Source organism: Eptatretus burgeri, chromosome 1 (assembly GCF_056783735.1).
Source record: "Eptatretus burgeri isolate ZD-2024b chromosome 1, Ebu_testis_v1, whole genome shotgun sequence".
NCBI lineage: Eukaryota > Metazoa > Chordata > Myxini > Myxiniformes > Myxinidae > Eptatretus > Eptatretus burgeri.
The window spans coordinates 75,512,366-75,528,463 of record NC_140961.1 but is presented as its reverse complement, the minus strand read 5'-3'; the positions used below and the strand labels follow the sequence as shown (position 1 = coordinate 75,528,463).

Sequence of the window (16,098 nt, the reverse complement as noted above, 5' to 3'; positions counted from 1 at the left end):
CGAAATGGTGGGGCTCAACTTCATGTCTCTATTCACACACTGTTTTACCCACTGGAAGAAGACAATGGGGGCAGTTTGGGAAATGATTAATATAATTTAACAAGGAGCACTTATTTAGAAGTCAGTGTCACATTAGAACAGCTCTTACCCCTTGCACAGAAGCCCAGTCCTGGTCAGTCACTTAGTCACAGGTTCTACAACACAGGTGCCTCAGTCATTCCGGAGAAACAATATCAAGGAAGAGGTACAAAGAAAAGAGAAGAAAGAAGAGGTACAAAGAAGAAGACAATGGAGCAGTTTGGGAAATGATTAATAGAATTTAACAAGGAACACTTATTTACAAGTCACTGTCACAGAAGAACAGCTTTTACCCCTTGCACAGAAGCCCAGTCCTGGTCAGTCACTTAGTCACAGATTCCACAACACAGGTGCCTCATTCATTCTGGAGAAACAAGATCAAGGAAGGGGGAGGGGGTGTCAATGCATGGAGAAGGGGGAGGGTGAAAATACAGCCTGAATAGTGTCTGGATAGTTCAAGCCTAAATAGTGTCAAAACACAGAAGGGTCACCCACCATTTTGATGGCCTTTTCTGCTAGTACCCAAATTTTGCAAAACACAGAGTTGTACTGTACATGATTGGGCTGTATGTTCTACCTTGTTACCCAAACTCAAAAATAATCAGCAAAATTTTGTGCAATGCAGATTGGAATAACATACTAACCGCTGTGCAGTGTTCAAGGCTTTATGACCATAATTAAAAGATGAAATTCCAATTGCTGATAAATTTGGGGCGATATTTTGCTCCATCAGCAAGGATGGCGGAAAATCTTGCCTCGGTGAAACCAGGACAAATTTGAAATCGAGATTGGAAGAACATGAAAGGTCAATTTAGCTGGGAAAGTACAACGGTCGGCTATCACACATCATTGTATACAATGTGGCCACAAGTTAGACCAAGTTAGTCATCCGCACATTAGGTGTTTCAACCAATGAACATCGGTGATTGGTGTTTGAGGCTTGGTATGTGAAAAGTCAAGAAAGTGGTTGAAATGTTGAATCATTAATATGTTTCCCGGAGCGTGACGGGAGGGGGTGCCACAGAGGGTGCCATGACGCCATCAAGAAAGTGTCCAATATGGAACTCCCATTTACACTTCGAAAGACCGAGGAGCATTCTCGCAGAATATCTGAATCTTAACCCTTTGAACCCTCGCTGCCGTTTTACCAGCCGCTATTCAAACCTCCATATACCCAAATGGCCAGTTTACCAGCAGCTATTCAAACCTCCATACACCCGAGTGGCCGGAATTTTCTCCAGGCAGCCCAGGGTGGGGGGGGGGGGATGAAAGTCCAAGGAGCTCAGGGTTCAAAGGGTGAAATGTATTTTATCCATATTTTATTCGCAATATTTGCAGTAGAAAATGGCTTTCATTCGCATGAGGGGAAGGGAGAATGGGGTGGGAGAGAGGGAGAAGGATAGAAGTGGGAGAGAGGGAGAGGGATAGGGGTGGGAGAAGGATGGGGTGGGAGAGAGGGAGAAGGATAGGAGTGGGAGAGAGGGAGAGGGATAGGGGTGGGAGAGGGATGGGGTGGGAGAGTGGGAGAGGGATGGGGTGGGAGAGTGGGAGAGGGATGGGGTGGGAGAGTGGGAGAGGGATAGGGGTGGGAGAGAGAGAGAGAGGGATAGGGGTGGGAGAGAGAGGGATAAGGGATAGGGGTGGGAGAGAGAGGGATAAGGGTGAGAGAGGGATGAGAGTGGGAGAGAGAGGGAGAGGGATGAGAGTGGAGAGAGAGAGAGAGGGATAGGGGTGGGAGAGGGATAGGGGTGGGAGAGAGAGAGGGATAAGGGTGGGAGAGGGATAAGGGTGGGAGAGGGATAGGGGTGGGAGAGGGATAGGGGTGGGAGAGGGATAGGGGTGGGAGAGGGATAGGGGTGGGAGAGGGATAGAGAGGGATTGGGGTGAGAGGGAGAGAGAGGGATATGAGAGAGGGAGAGGGATAGGGGTGGGAGAGGGATAGGGGTGGGAGAGAGGGAGAGGGATAGGGGTGGGAGAGGGAGAGGGATAGGGGTGGAGAGAGAGGGATAGGGGTGGGAGAGAGGGATAGGGGTGGGAGAGAGGGATAGGGGTGGGTGGGAGAGAGGGAGAGGGATAGGGGTGGGAGAGAGGGAGAGGGATTGGGGTGGGAGAGAGGGAGAGGGATAGGGGTGGAAGAGAGGGAGAGGGATAGGGGTGGAAGAGAGGGAGAGGGATAGGGGTGGGAGAGAGGGAGAGGGATAGGGGTGGAAGAGAGGGAGAGGGATAGGGGTGGGAGAGAGGGAGAGGGATAGGGGTGGGAGAGAGGGAGAGGGATAGGGGTGGGAGAGAGGGAGAGGGATAAGGGTGGGAGAGGGATAGGGGTGGGAGAGAGGTAGAGGGGTAGGGGTGGGAGATAGAGATTTCCAGTTGATGTGATGCCCAGTTTATCGTCCATCTGAGAGATGGCACACACATTGATTCATTACCCTGCCTGTGAAACACCAGGATGACAGTTTATAGTTCAGTCGGGATTCGAAACAAGGTTCAACAGCTTCAAGAGAGAGTGCGTACCTCTCGGCTTTCCTGCTGTGATGTGGAGATTCATTTCTTTATAACAACTGAAAACATTTTTTAATCATTGTAATCATTTATTTTATTTTGCCTTCCTAAATCTAGTGTCAAAGCACGGTATCACCATTGAAGTTTGAAGAGCGCATGCCAAATGGCTTAACCAAGCACTCCAACAAAATGGTTGCATGAACTTGTAAAAACTAAACTTTTAATATTTTTATGTCTTTATCGATGCCAAAGTAATTGGTTGTTTCATGAAAAATCATACAAAAAGGGGAAACATGGTGTAAAATAAAATTTCACATTTTCACTGAGCCAGCCACTGCCCGATGCACCGCAGAACAACATGGGGCCAACGCAGACAAGTGGCTCCTGGACTTTGTTCAAGTCAATAGATATACAGTTATCAGTGACAGTGCAAATGTTGTCGAGCACTCGCCAAGTGGCTTAAGCACTCAAGGAAGCACTCCAACGAAACGGTTGATAAGGAAGAACAGCTGGCTTGGCAAGCGATTTAGTGATCACCAATCCGTCATATTAAACACCTCCCGGAGACACCTGAAATGCCAAATACAGTATGTCCGAATTGGACAAATGAACACTTTTTTTTAGCAGTCGGAACTGCTGCTAAGTTCAATTCTGGAGCTTAAATTTTGTAATTCAGCTTTGTTTCAGAGATTCTCAAGGTTATGGCATGTGCAGAAATGAAATAAAGCCACTAACACAGCCGTCTCCTGGAATGTATAAGCATTGCAATGTATCCAGCGATTTGTAGGTATGATGATCAGGTATTCGATAATTATGAGTGAGGAAAGTGAAAAAAAAGACGTTATCCTTTAGAGTCAAAGCTTTATCCTGTTCCAAGTCAAAACATTGTTGAGCAAGCCACAAAAAATAGCGAATTAAGACGCCATTGCGGGAGAGTGAGGTGTCCGAGGATGTGCATGATGAAGGATATAATTAAATAAGGCCGTTAATTACCTTCAAAAGGGGTGTTCTAATTTACCCAAACACCTAGTTTTCCCTCATGCACTTCCTTGGATTTCCCTTCGTATGCATGTAAAGTTTCAGGCCGCTAAGTTTCATGGTTTTAGAGTTATGAAGGGGACACACTGACTGATACACGTTAACATTTTTTATTATAGATTGTAAACATTTCATAATTGTTTTGTCCCTCACCAGATATGATTGTGCACAAAATAAATCATTTTGGAGATATTTTGTGTCATTGTGAAAGGAAAGGCTATTTTAGAGGAGGGAGGGTGTTGGAGTCCCGTTTTTTTTTTTTGGGGGGGGGGGTGGGGATTCATGCACTGGACATCACAGGAGGGGAAAGGGTATCAAAAAGTCACATATTTTGTGTACTCCCTTAAAGTGGATAGGTTGAGCCAAGTTAGCACACAACACCGACATTGCTTGCATACAATGGCCACACAACTTTACCATGTCACATCAGCACCTCTGACTCGCTCGCTCTGCTCTCACTCCTCTGACCTACTCCAGTACCTCCAGGATGTATGTGTTCTTCCAGTAACCCCCTTATTTCCAATACCAAAACTGACTTTACATCTAATCTCTAATGTTCCTCACTTCTCATGCAGGTGGTCAATGTGGAACCGGTTTCTCGAGGCTGTCCAGGGATTGAAACTGGTAGTGCAGTCATCTCAAAAAAAATTTTTTAATCCCAATTGACCTTGACTAGCCCAACGCTCTTATGGGTTGTTTCCTCTCCTCTTCTTTTCCTGTTCACTCCCTTACTTAGTCGGTTCATACCTTTTGTCTCCTTGCTCTTCCATGAGCTTCGATGTTGTAGAGAAAGACACATAGCCATTAATCACATGATTAGTGCATGTTTAGAGTAATTTTGTGTTCACATGACCGGTCCAGATCAGATCACATGACTGGTCCAAACACGAGAGTGTACAGAGCAAACACATTCGCAAACAACCGGTTACAGAGGCATCATTACCGTCAAACAGAGTTGAATTACAAAAGCATACCTTTTCAAATATATAACTATTCAATAAATATATATTTTTCTAAATACATCTCTAGACTTGTAACATTGATATTCCAAAATGCATAGAAACAGACAACAGTTAAACTGTGCTATTCTAGCATGCAACTATGGTTATTAAACTATAGATCATGCGGACTGGCACGGACACCAAATCGCAAACTCTAAATGCATTCCATGGACGACTGACAAAAACACACACACACATTACACACACATCACACGTGTTTCTCAAACGGATTTTGACAATGACCTGTTGACAAAGGCAAGACTGAAAACGCATTCCCATGCACCGCGACTCGTCACAGTATGTAATAAATGGACATTGAAAACGTGTAATATTAACTTTCCATTTTATACTAACGTTTACGTCACATAGAATCTCCGCTGTTACATCGGTGTTACACGTGCAATCAGTGTTACATTGTGCACACATGCACGCAATTCAGAGTATTTCATCCCAACGTCTGGGAGTACCCTGCATACCACAAAGCAGATCAGCAGCCTGCTTTTATTTATTCCTTTTACCCTGATTTACAGTAGCACAGTATAAATCTTACCCACAATCCTTGAGGTCAAAAAAAAAACATGCAACCCACTTACTTCACTTGTACTACAATACAGTATACTGAATTTTTTTTTTCAAAAATCGAACACTTCCCATTTGTTTTACTTGCCCCCAAATAATAAACCGGAACACTCGTATCACAAACTTGCGACATGCATACTGCAAGGCGCGTAGCGTGGACGTCGATTCGATTACAAGATTTCCTTAAACTACCCGAGTCATCGTACAAGGGGGGCTGAGTTACTCTGGTTTACACAAAGTGAATGTAAGTAATCTGGCATTGAACATTCAATGGTACAGTATTAACAATTCTGTGCACATGCATTACCTGTGTGTACATGTACCAGACACAATAAATCGCACAATTACACGGGCTTACGCAAGTTGTACGCACTGCTGTGATATTGCAGGTACGACGGTGAGAGCAAAAGATGAATTATTCATTGCCAGTGATTCCAAATGATAACGTTTCTCAAAATGGGGATGGTTTTGCTTTCGCCAATTTCCTTGCACTCTCAACTCCAACACCAACCACTTGGAACCCCCCCCCCCCCATCATGTAAACGCCATTTGGATTGTGGAATATTATGTGTGCGCATGTGTATGTTACACAAAACTGCTCATTACTTTGGTTTCGATTCGAGCATGTTCAATGTAGCTTTTGATTGATGGTCGATGTGTATTATGGTCACTGCGGATGAGGTCTGCGTTGAAAGTGTCTTTAGACCAGCGTGTTCTGTGATGCATGCACATGTGCTCAGCGGAGTGGCAGAAACGCATTACAGTTGGGATATGACCGGCGTCATGGCACGTGGTACGCTGCAATGGCATCCCTCCCTCCGATCAATTCTTGATAGCAGCAAGTCCGTCTGTGCAGGGGAAACATGGACACCAGAACTATATTTAGGTGCATTACTCATCAATGATCAAGTTTATTTGCTGAAGTGAAATACAGCACTGTAAAAACACAATCATCTTCTTTAACTGCCACAATTATTCCCACGCTGTTGTGGGGAAAGTTTTGGTCCAAGTCTTCACATACCGGCTGGCAAGACCTGACATTTGGCTCTGGTTAGGGGAGGAATTTGTTCATGGTGCCAGCGATAGCTCATCTACTCTTCTTGAAGGACACCGTGGGATCTTTAACGTCCACCAGCGAATGCCGACAGACGGGGCACCTAGTTTAACGTCCATCCGAGAGACGGCACACCCATTGATCAATCACCCCGCGAACACTGGGATCATAGTTTATCGTGAGGTCAGGATTCAAACCCAGGGTGGACGGCTTCAAGGTGGGTATGCATACATACCTCTAAGCATCCTGCTAGCCTACTGTAAAAACAAAATAATTACACAAAAATTTGTTTCATCATGGCAGGTAGGACTCTAAAAGTTATGATTTTAAAAAAACTAGTCATGAATAGTAATAATATACAATGTGCTTGCAGAGTTTCTTTGTAAGGACGATAGATTGTCTCAATATAAAACACTGATCGACATCAAGAAAAGCTGAAGAGCTTCACAAAAACCTGTCCGAGTCCAACACATTATTAGTTACATCAGCTGTGAAGGAAATGTATTGTCCCTTTTTTTTCCACCTTGAACAGCGACTGAGTCTGAGTGCGTGTGTCTGACACTTGAGGCACAGGAAACTTACTCTGGTGATAAGTCCTTCTGTGGAGCTTTGCATGGCGGTCAAGGCTCTTTCCATGAATTCAAATGCGTGACAATCAACGCAGAGATGACCTTCCACAGGGAAGCACAATATTACCACCACATGGGAAAGAGAGAGACAGCCGACAGCCCACATTGTACAGAGAAGTCATTCAATCAAAAATAACTTCATATCTGACCGAGTATCAACTTGGCAAAGATTTTGTGCAATAAAATATCATGGGAACAACCTCAAAGCCCTTTTGGGCCATCTACGTCTTATGCAAATGAAAATGATGGAATTGACCGCACGAACCCACCCCTTACATCGGTGCCTGCACCATTGCCCGTCCCTAAGCTCTCTTCGATGCCCTCCCAACGTCTTTGCCTTTATCTTCCACTTCTTCCCTCGTTTTCTCGAGGTGCTCATTAATCTTTCCCCAAATGGCCTGGAGGTGCGCACACTCACCTTTGAGCTGTCTAACCTGGGTTTGAATTCTGACCCAGCTATAAACTGTCATCCCGGTGTTTCACCGGTAGGGTGATTCGACAATGTGTGTGCTATCCCCTCGGATGGATGACTGGGTGTCCCGTCTGCTGGCGTTCGTTGGTGGACGTGAAAGATCCCATGGTGTCCTTCGCATAGAGTAGGTGAGCTATCGCCGGTCACCTTAACAAATTACAAATCCTTACTCGAACCTACAGTGGCACTACATCAGCGGCCCAGCAGAGCTCCCAACAAATAATGCTACCTGCAGCCATGTGATGCATATGAAGGAAGAAGATCATCTCCACTCCATTCCTTTTACCATTTCCTTACTAGGTTCATTTTTTGGTATTTGTATTTTTAGTGTGGAATGCACAATGTAAAACATTTTATCAAATTCAGTATTACCAAAGCAGCCTCAGAGCAAGGATTAAAGGATTACACTGGGTGTTTTGGTTTGCCTTCGAAGTGGTAACCAGGGCAAGCATTTGAAATATGTTCTGGGTGCCGGCGATAGCTCACGTACTCTTCACGAAGGAATCCGTGGGTCCTTCAGGTCCACCAACTATTGCTGGCAGACGGGATGTCCAGTTCATCAGTGGGATGGTGCTCCTCATGATGTTTAATCGGTTCACCCATTTAACCCAGATGAGATGGCTCAGGTGTAAGTGTGCAACTTCTGTCTGCAACATCTTGTTTAACAATACAACATAGGATATTGCCCATTCTCCAACCATTGAAAACACAGTTGCTCAAGTCAGATACGATTTACTTTCCAACACAGTGGTTCTTAAACTGGGGGGGGGGGGGCACGTGGACCTCTTTGTAGACCTCAAAGGGGGGCATGAGGGGGTCTGTGAAAAATGTTGGCATGAAGGGCTTGCTATGCAAAAAGTGCACACACACAAAATTATGAACCGAGTACATGAATATATACACTTTCCACACCGACCTCACTTTCCCTGCCTCTCTCTACCTCTACCTCTACCTCTACCTCTACCTCTACCTCTACCTCTACCTCTCTCCCTCTCTCTCTCCCTCTCTCTCTACCCCTCTCTCTGTCTCTGTCTCTGTCTGTGTCTGCACGTATCCAGATGGTGATTGTGTCAGGGTGGGGTTCGTCTCTGGACGCGTCAAGGGCCGTGTTTGTCTCGGAGCCGTATTTATAGTATGACTGGGAAAACATGGATTTCAGAAATTATTTTGTTTCCATCTTCACTGTTATTCAATGCAGAATCATTTTGATAAGATGGTATGAATCGTAATTAATGCTCCACCGCACGTCTGCCTCCCTTCCCCCACCCCTCCTCACTCTCTCTCCCTCCTCCCTCCCTCTTTGCTCCCCCATCCCTCCTCACTCTCTCTCCCTCCTCGCTCCCTCCTTGCTCCCCCATCCCTCCTCACTCTCTCTCCCTCCTCCCTCCCTCTTTGCTCCCCCATCCCTCCTCACTCTCTCTCCCTCCTTGCTCCCCCATCCCTCCTCACTTTCTCTCCCTCCTTGCTCCCCTACCCCGCCTCGCTCCCCCTCCGTCCTTTCTTTCCCCCTCCTTCCTCTCTTTCCCCCTCAATCTCCTCATTCTCTCCCTCCCCCTTTCCCTCTGGCCCACTCCTCTATCTCTCCTCCCTTCCAGTATTCCCGTCAGCAAAGTGACATGTGCTATTTGCTCGTATCATACATAAAGATGTGTGTGCTTGTTTGTTCAATATAAAATATAGAAAGAAGAGTTTGTTTGTTCATTGATGCATTCGGACCCTGCAGGAACCAGTGCACCAAAACTTTTCATGACGTCCTCTTTCAACAAGAGGAATGTTGAGGGCAATGGTTGGATAAAAAAAATTGAATTGAAAAATCAGATCATTGTCCTTCAGGCCTCGATCGGGTCTTATGCTCATACACTGCCTGGGTTTTTTCCCGGGAGCAATCAAGTAATATATATTGTGAAGATCACATGTTGAGGTTGTGGTGATTTATTGTCAATACAAATTTAATTATTATTATGTTTACACATGCACCTGTAATTAAAAAGATTGCTTTACACAGGTTTATTATAACACCTCCATATTTATTGTCAGGTCAGGCCAAATTAGATCTGTGACTTGCTACAGGTACCATTTAAACCTGTATTCGCCTGTTTCATGGTCGGGTTGTCGGCGATTAAACCGTCTCCCCCTCCAGGTTTCCTGGTGAGGAGGGTTTGTGATAGGGACACCCAACAGGATTAAAAACAAAACCTGACATAGGGCGGAGGAGCTCCTTGTGAGCCAACGGACATCCACATCTAGTGCCCAACTGTGTCTGCGGACGTCCTCCTGCAGTTGGGTTACTTTATTTTCAGGAGGTTGGTAGCAGGATTTGCACTCCGGCCACCGTAAAACCCTGCATTTGGCAAAACGTACAACAAAGAAATCTGAAAACCCACTCCGTGGAAGTACCTCCTGTGCAGCTTCCCTCCGCAGGGCAGTTCACCGGATGACGGGATTGCGGCAAAACTTTCGGAACCCCCACTCTTTGATGATAGGAGGAAATCCACTGTGTAACCTTCCCAGGTCAGATTGCGGTAGTGTGTGTTCGGGTGGTGCTGAGGTGTCGTCCACCAGACGTCAGACTCCTTGGGTTAAGCTGAGGCGGTCCCTTCGGGTGAGTGCCTGAAATGCCCTATCCCGACCGTAAGAGAGGATGAGCACCTGTCTCATCATCTGAGCTCAAGCATTTGGACATCGGTATTGCAGCACTCTCTGAGGTTTGGAGACTGGATTGCGGCAAGATCATGGTGGGTGGTTACACCTACCATTGGTCTGGTCACTCTGATGGTTACCATGCCCAAGTTGCTGCTGTAGCTGTGTTCAACAAGCTGACTCCAATGATAATTGAGGTAACACCGGTCAACAAGGGTATTATGAGATGAAGGATTCGTCAATCCTTGGGTGTCATTTCCTTCGTCTCTGTTTATGCTCCGACTGAGGCAAGTGATCTCACCGTGAAGGATACATTCTACGCCACGCTCGAGTCTGTGGTTGATCAGTGCCCCAGGCGAGATACTCTTCTCGTCTTGGGGGATTTCAAGGCATCGACTGGAACTGATAGGGATGGTTATGAGATGTGTGTTGGTCCCCATGGTTCTGGAACTGTGAACCAGAATAGCACTAAGTTCCTTGACTTTGCAAGAACTCATGGACTTAGGGTGGCTGGTTCATGGTTTCAGCGCCCACAGGCTCATTGCTGGACTTGGTATTCCAACGCTGGCGGTGTGGCAAAGGAGATTGACCATGTGCTCGTTGATGGTCGTTGGAGGATGATCCAGAACTGCAGGGTCTACCGGAGTGCTCAGTTCCTCAATGTCGACCACAGGCTTGTTGTAGCAACTCTGAAGTTGCAGTTTAAATCTGGGAGAATGGTACCATCCCAGCCGAGACTGGAAGTTGGCAAGATCAAGGATGAGAGGATAGCTGAGGAGTTTGCAAACAGACTGAGTGGAGATTTGGGGGGTCTGGGTGCTTTGGCTGGTGCTGAAGAGTTGTGGAATGCCTTCAAGGCCACCGTCCTTGTTGTTGCCGGTGGATGTCTCGGAACTCACCATAGGACGAAGAATAATTTTGTCTTCCAAGGGACACTGGATACCATTGACTGGAGTTGCAGGGCCAGGCTGAATGTCAGAGCTGAGCTGTTCAGGGAGCTGAGGCGTAAAACTGTACGTGCACTGAGGGTGGACAAGGAGGCCGAGGTGTGAGGGATCTGTAAGAGGGTAGAGCATCACCGGTGGTCAGGTGATTCTAGTCCTGCTGATGGGGGAATTTGCGCATTCCGTTCATCCAAGCCCATCCCTCGGTATGTTGCAGATAAAGCAGAGGGTGGAGGGCTCTTGACAGAGGAGTCCGAAGTGAAGGCCCGCTGGGCTGGTTACTTTGAGCGGTTGTACCAGGCTGATCCACCAGCTGTCGAGTTGGATGTCAGGAGTGTTACTCTCCCTGTTGCTGACCCTCCAATCAACTGTGGTCCACCTTCGTTTGTGGAAACACAGGCTGTGGTGAACCGGTTGAAATGGGGTAAAGCTCCAGGTATCTGTGGCATCCATGCTGAACTTCTCAAGTCTGGTAGAAATGCTGTACTTGTGTCGTTGCATGCAGTTCTGTGCTCTGCCTGGAACTCAGGCATCATCCCAACTGATTGGAAGAGGGGCCTTGTTGTCCCTCGACTGCAACAACTACCGAGGGGTGACGCTGCTCTCAGTGCCGGGCAAGGACTTTGCTCGGATAATTCTTGATAGGGTTCGCCACCATCTGCTTGAGCACCAGCGTCCAGAACAGTCAGGCTTTACACCAAAGAGGTCAATGATTGATTGTATCCTTGCTCTTTGGGTCCTCACCGAATGCAGATGAGAGTTTCGGCAGGGGCTGCTCACAGCCAATGTTGATCTCTGTAAAGCTTTTGACTCTGTGAATCGGGATGCCTTCTGGAGGATTCTTGGTCTTCGTAGGGTGCCACCAAAACTGATAAATCTGATGTCTGAACTATACTCTGGTACTGAGAGTGCTGTAAGATGTGGGGATACCATCACTGACTTATTTCCAGTTGTTGCTCGAGTTTGTCAGGCGTGTCTACTGGCCCCCTCACTTTTCAGCACTTGTATGGACTAGATTCTGGGGAGGATGCTGGAGAGATCAAGCTGCGGTGCATCATTTGGGAATGTCAAGATCTCTGTCCTTGATTTCGACAGATGATAGTCATCTTTACAGAGACTCTTGATATCCTTTGGAGCGGCCTTAAGGTGCTGAAATGAGGAGTTGGAGCCGCTGGGATTACGGGTTTCCTGGGTCAAAACTTTGATCCAGGCTTTCAATGACATCTTGGATACTGCTATCTTGTCTGCACCTGTTTGTGGTGAGGATGTTGAGGTCGTGGAGAGATTCGCTTACCTTGGCAGTGATATTCATGTCTCTGCTGGCTGTGAGGCAGAGGTGAATAGATGTCTGGGTCGGGCCTGGGGAGTCATGGATTCACTGGATCATGGGGTGTAGCACTGTCGGTACCTGTGCGGGAGGACGAAAGTCTGAGTCTTCAGGTCCTTAGTGCTCCATTCTTGCTCTCTGGATGTGAGACTTAGACTCTGACCAGGTACCTGAGAGGAAGACTTAATTTATTTGGAACCAGGACTCTTCAGAGAATCCTTGGCAATCGCTGGTCAGACTTTGTGTCCATTGAGTGGTTGTTGAGAGAGACTCAAATGAGATTTGTTGCCTGCATAGTCCGTGAGCGTCAGTTGCGGCTGTATGGACACGTGGCTCATTTTCCTGACGCTGATCCTGCTCACCAGATTCTCTCAGCGAGGGAGCCTTGTGAGTGGGGGAGGTCAATGGGCCGACCACGTGCCTCGTGGTTGCAGCAGTTTGATCAGCATCTCAAGGAGATGGGAATGGGCCAGGCATCTGCCTGGGGGATGGCCAGATGGAAGCCCCTGGAGGCGGAAAGTGGACGCAGCAACACGCTGCTCTAGCATTTGCTCCCTGGCCTGGCCTCCATGTTCAGGCCTGAAGTGAGTATGTTGCTTATTCACTGCCAGGGATTTTCCCAGGAGCGATCGAATAACATGTGTTGTGAAGATCATGTGTTGAGGTTGTCGTGATTTGTTTGCAGTATTAATAAAAAGTAGTTAAAAGAAGGGAAAGCGGTCCAAGTGCATTTTGCACCGCCCAAGATCGGTAATTCATATGAAACCATAAGACCAACATTCCCCAATTTGTCATGCAGGAAATATTTAAATACAAATTTCATTGAATTTCACTGGCAACGCTGGGTACTTCAGCGTATGTGTGTATCTACCTTGAGGAATCTACTCGTTTACCCACGTATCAAATGCATTTAATAGCTGGTTCTCTAACATTTTCGGTGGGTTTCTAAAGGTTCTTGAACAGGAAGAGTTTCGGACGATTGTTTCAGAAAGTACTCGCTTGTGATGTACATTGATGTCCAAAGTGCTGTGCTCCACAACAGCTGGCGATATGCGAGTTAACAATTCGAACTGTAAATGTAACACTGGTATGTCTGTTTTCTCCGCTCACCGAAGATGGAACGAGGTCATGTTTTCACCCGTCTCTCTGTTTGTCTGTGGCCGTTCTAGTTTTCATTGTGATATTAAATTTAAGTAAAAAGAGCGAGTGTAATCCATTTCGTTAATGAGTACCTGCTTGTGCTACCTCTGTGAATATCCTCTGCGTTGTTTTGCGCAATCGCTGGTTCCATCTGGATTATTTCCTCCGCCATCGAAGGTGAAGGAGGTTATGTTTTCACCCCTTTCTGCCTGTCTGCCTGTCTGTGTACAGGATATCTCAAGAAGTTGTGGATGGATCTGGATGAAATTTTGTGGACATGTTCGGTGTGTGACAAGGACGAACTGATTCGATTTTGGTGAAGATCTGGATCCAGATCTGAAAATGTAAGTCATTCTTCACCATTGAGAGATTGGGCTAAACTAATATATCGCACGATATCTCAAAATGGTTTGGACGGATTTGGATGCAACTTTGTGGGCAGGTTGGGTATGCGGCAAGGATGAATTGATTCGATTTTGGTGAAGATCCGAATCGGGATCTGAATATGATAATTATTTAATTTTTTAAGTGATTCTTCACCATTGAGAGATAGGATAGGGTCAAAAATGATATAGTACTATATAGCATGATATTTCAAAAATGTATTGGGCCCAATATGTTCTCATGGATCAGGCATTACGTAGCGGAGGTTTGCGCTCCACCGAGTACCCTTGTCGTTCTATCTGGGTTGGTCACTGTGCGAATTGGGTCTGATAGAGCGACTTCAGCACAGGCTGCTCATGCACGGAAACACCGTGTCCTTCAGCAAGGGCACGGGCGGACACGCACTGTAACGTCTACACATGGCTGCCCAGAAACACGTCCGCACATCCACATGGCAACACGTCTACCCGGCTGCCTGGTGACACATCTACATGGCAACACGACTGTCCAGCAGCACTTTTACACATCTGCATGGCTGCCCAGAGACACGTCTACACATCTAAAGAACTGCCTGACAACACGTCAACAAATGTACACGTTTGCCCAGCGAACCATCTCCACGGCAACCTACCAACATGTCTGCACAACTGCACAGTGGTAGGTCTACATTGCTGCACAGTAACATGTCTGCCTGGCAACAAGTCTGCCCTGGAATATATTAGCGCATCTACACGGAAACACTGCTGCACGGGAGCACAGCTGCACGGTAGCGTGGATGCATGGTAACACGGCTGCAAACCAACGCGGCTGCACAGGAGCACAAATGCACGGGAGCACAGCTGCACGGAAGCGTGGCTGCACGGTAATGCAGCTGCATGATAACTGGGATGCACGGTAATGCGGCTGCATGGTAACTGGGATGCACGGTAATGCGGCTGCATGGTAACTGGGATGCACGGTAATGCGGCTGCATGGGAGCGCGGCTGCACAGTTACGCAACTGCACAGTAACTGGGATGCACAGTAACGTGGCTGCATGGGAGCGCGGATGCACGATAACACGGATGCACGGTAACACAGATGCACGGTAACGCGGATGCACGGTAACACAGATGCACGGTAACGCGGATGCTTTCTCCCACTCGGGATTTTTTTAAGAATCAGAGCGACAAAAACAGATAATTACAATGGAACGTGGTCTAAATCTGGAGCCAATGTAATTTGGATTGTTTTTTTTGTTTTTTTAGTAAAATGGCGATGATTATAAGAATAAATCACATCAGCAGCATCTGGTGCAGGTCCCATGGACCAGGTCAACGGCAGGAGGAATATTTTCCATCCTTTTGTTCACATCCTCATCGCAGGTGAAGCTGAAGCGCATTCACTGCCCCGGCTTACCTGGCCCTGGGGTGCCTTTTGCAGAGGTGTCCGACACGAGGCAATGTCCGGGAGCGGACACGAGCAGAAGGACGAGGGCGAGAGCGGCGAAAGCCCAGGCGGACGGAGAGTCTGGATTCGACGCCATGACGAGGCGACGACGCCAAGGACTGCAGCGCTGCAGATCCAGAGATCGGGACGGGGGAGGAGTTCAAAGGAGGAGGAACATGGAGGGGAGTGGGGTGGAGGAGAGGAAGGGAAGATTGCAGCGAGGAAGGAAGGATGACAGGAAGGTAAAAAGAAAGGAATGTCGGATTTCATGTGAAAACTGCGATGACGTGACCTGTTTGGGGAACCCACCTGAGCTGCACTCGATTCGGGAATCACACGAAGGTTAAAATCCGATCCACTCATCATTAGTTTGTTACTTCTTTTTTTACATTGATTGAAGGTTCATGGAGGAGCTTCTGCAGAAATCGGACCCAGGACGAGGATATTAGGAGAACAAAGCATCACGAGATGCAGCGGGTCAGATATAAATAACCCGAAACAGTGTAACTAACCAATCGAACGAACCAACCAATCAACAATCCATATCACCATGGAACCAACCAACCAAACATCCATATCACCATCCAACCAACCAAACGTCCATATCACCATCCAACCAACCAACCAAACATCCATCTCACCATCGAACCAACCAAACATCCATATCACCAACCAACCATCCATCTCACCAACCAACCAAACATCCATATCACCATCCAAGCAACCAAACATCCATATCACCATCCAACCAACCAACCAAACATCCATCTCACCGTCCAACCAACCAAACATCCATATCACCATTGAACCAACCAAACATCCATCTCACCATCCAACCAACCAACCAACCATCCATATCACCATCGAACCAACCAACCATCCATAT

At 47.0% G+C, this 16,098-nt stretch overlaps 1 protein-coding gene across 1 annotated transcript; it reads right to left on the bottom strand.

The window, feature by feature from the left end:
- Nucleotides 1-4,423: 4,423 nt before the first annotated feature.
- Nucleotides 4,424-15,674, bottom strand: NICOL1 (NELL2 interacting cell ontogeny regulator 1). The gene is made up of 4 exons (XM_085888754.1): nucleotides 15,522-15,674; nucleotides 15,183-15,339; nucleotides 6,832-6,920; nucleotides 4,424-6,043 (listed from the first exon to the last, which is right to left on the bottom strand). The coding sequence occupies exons 1-4, from the start codon at nucleotides 15,576-15,578 to the stop codon at nucleotides 5,954-5,956; spliced, it is 393 nt and encodes a 130-aa protein (XP_085744880.1). The 5' UTR covers nucleotides 15,579-15,674; the 3' UTR covers nucleotides 4,424-5,953.
- Nucleotides 15,675-16,098: the final 424 nt, after the last annotated feature.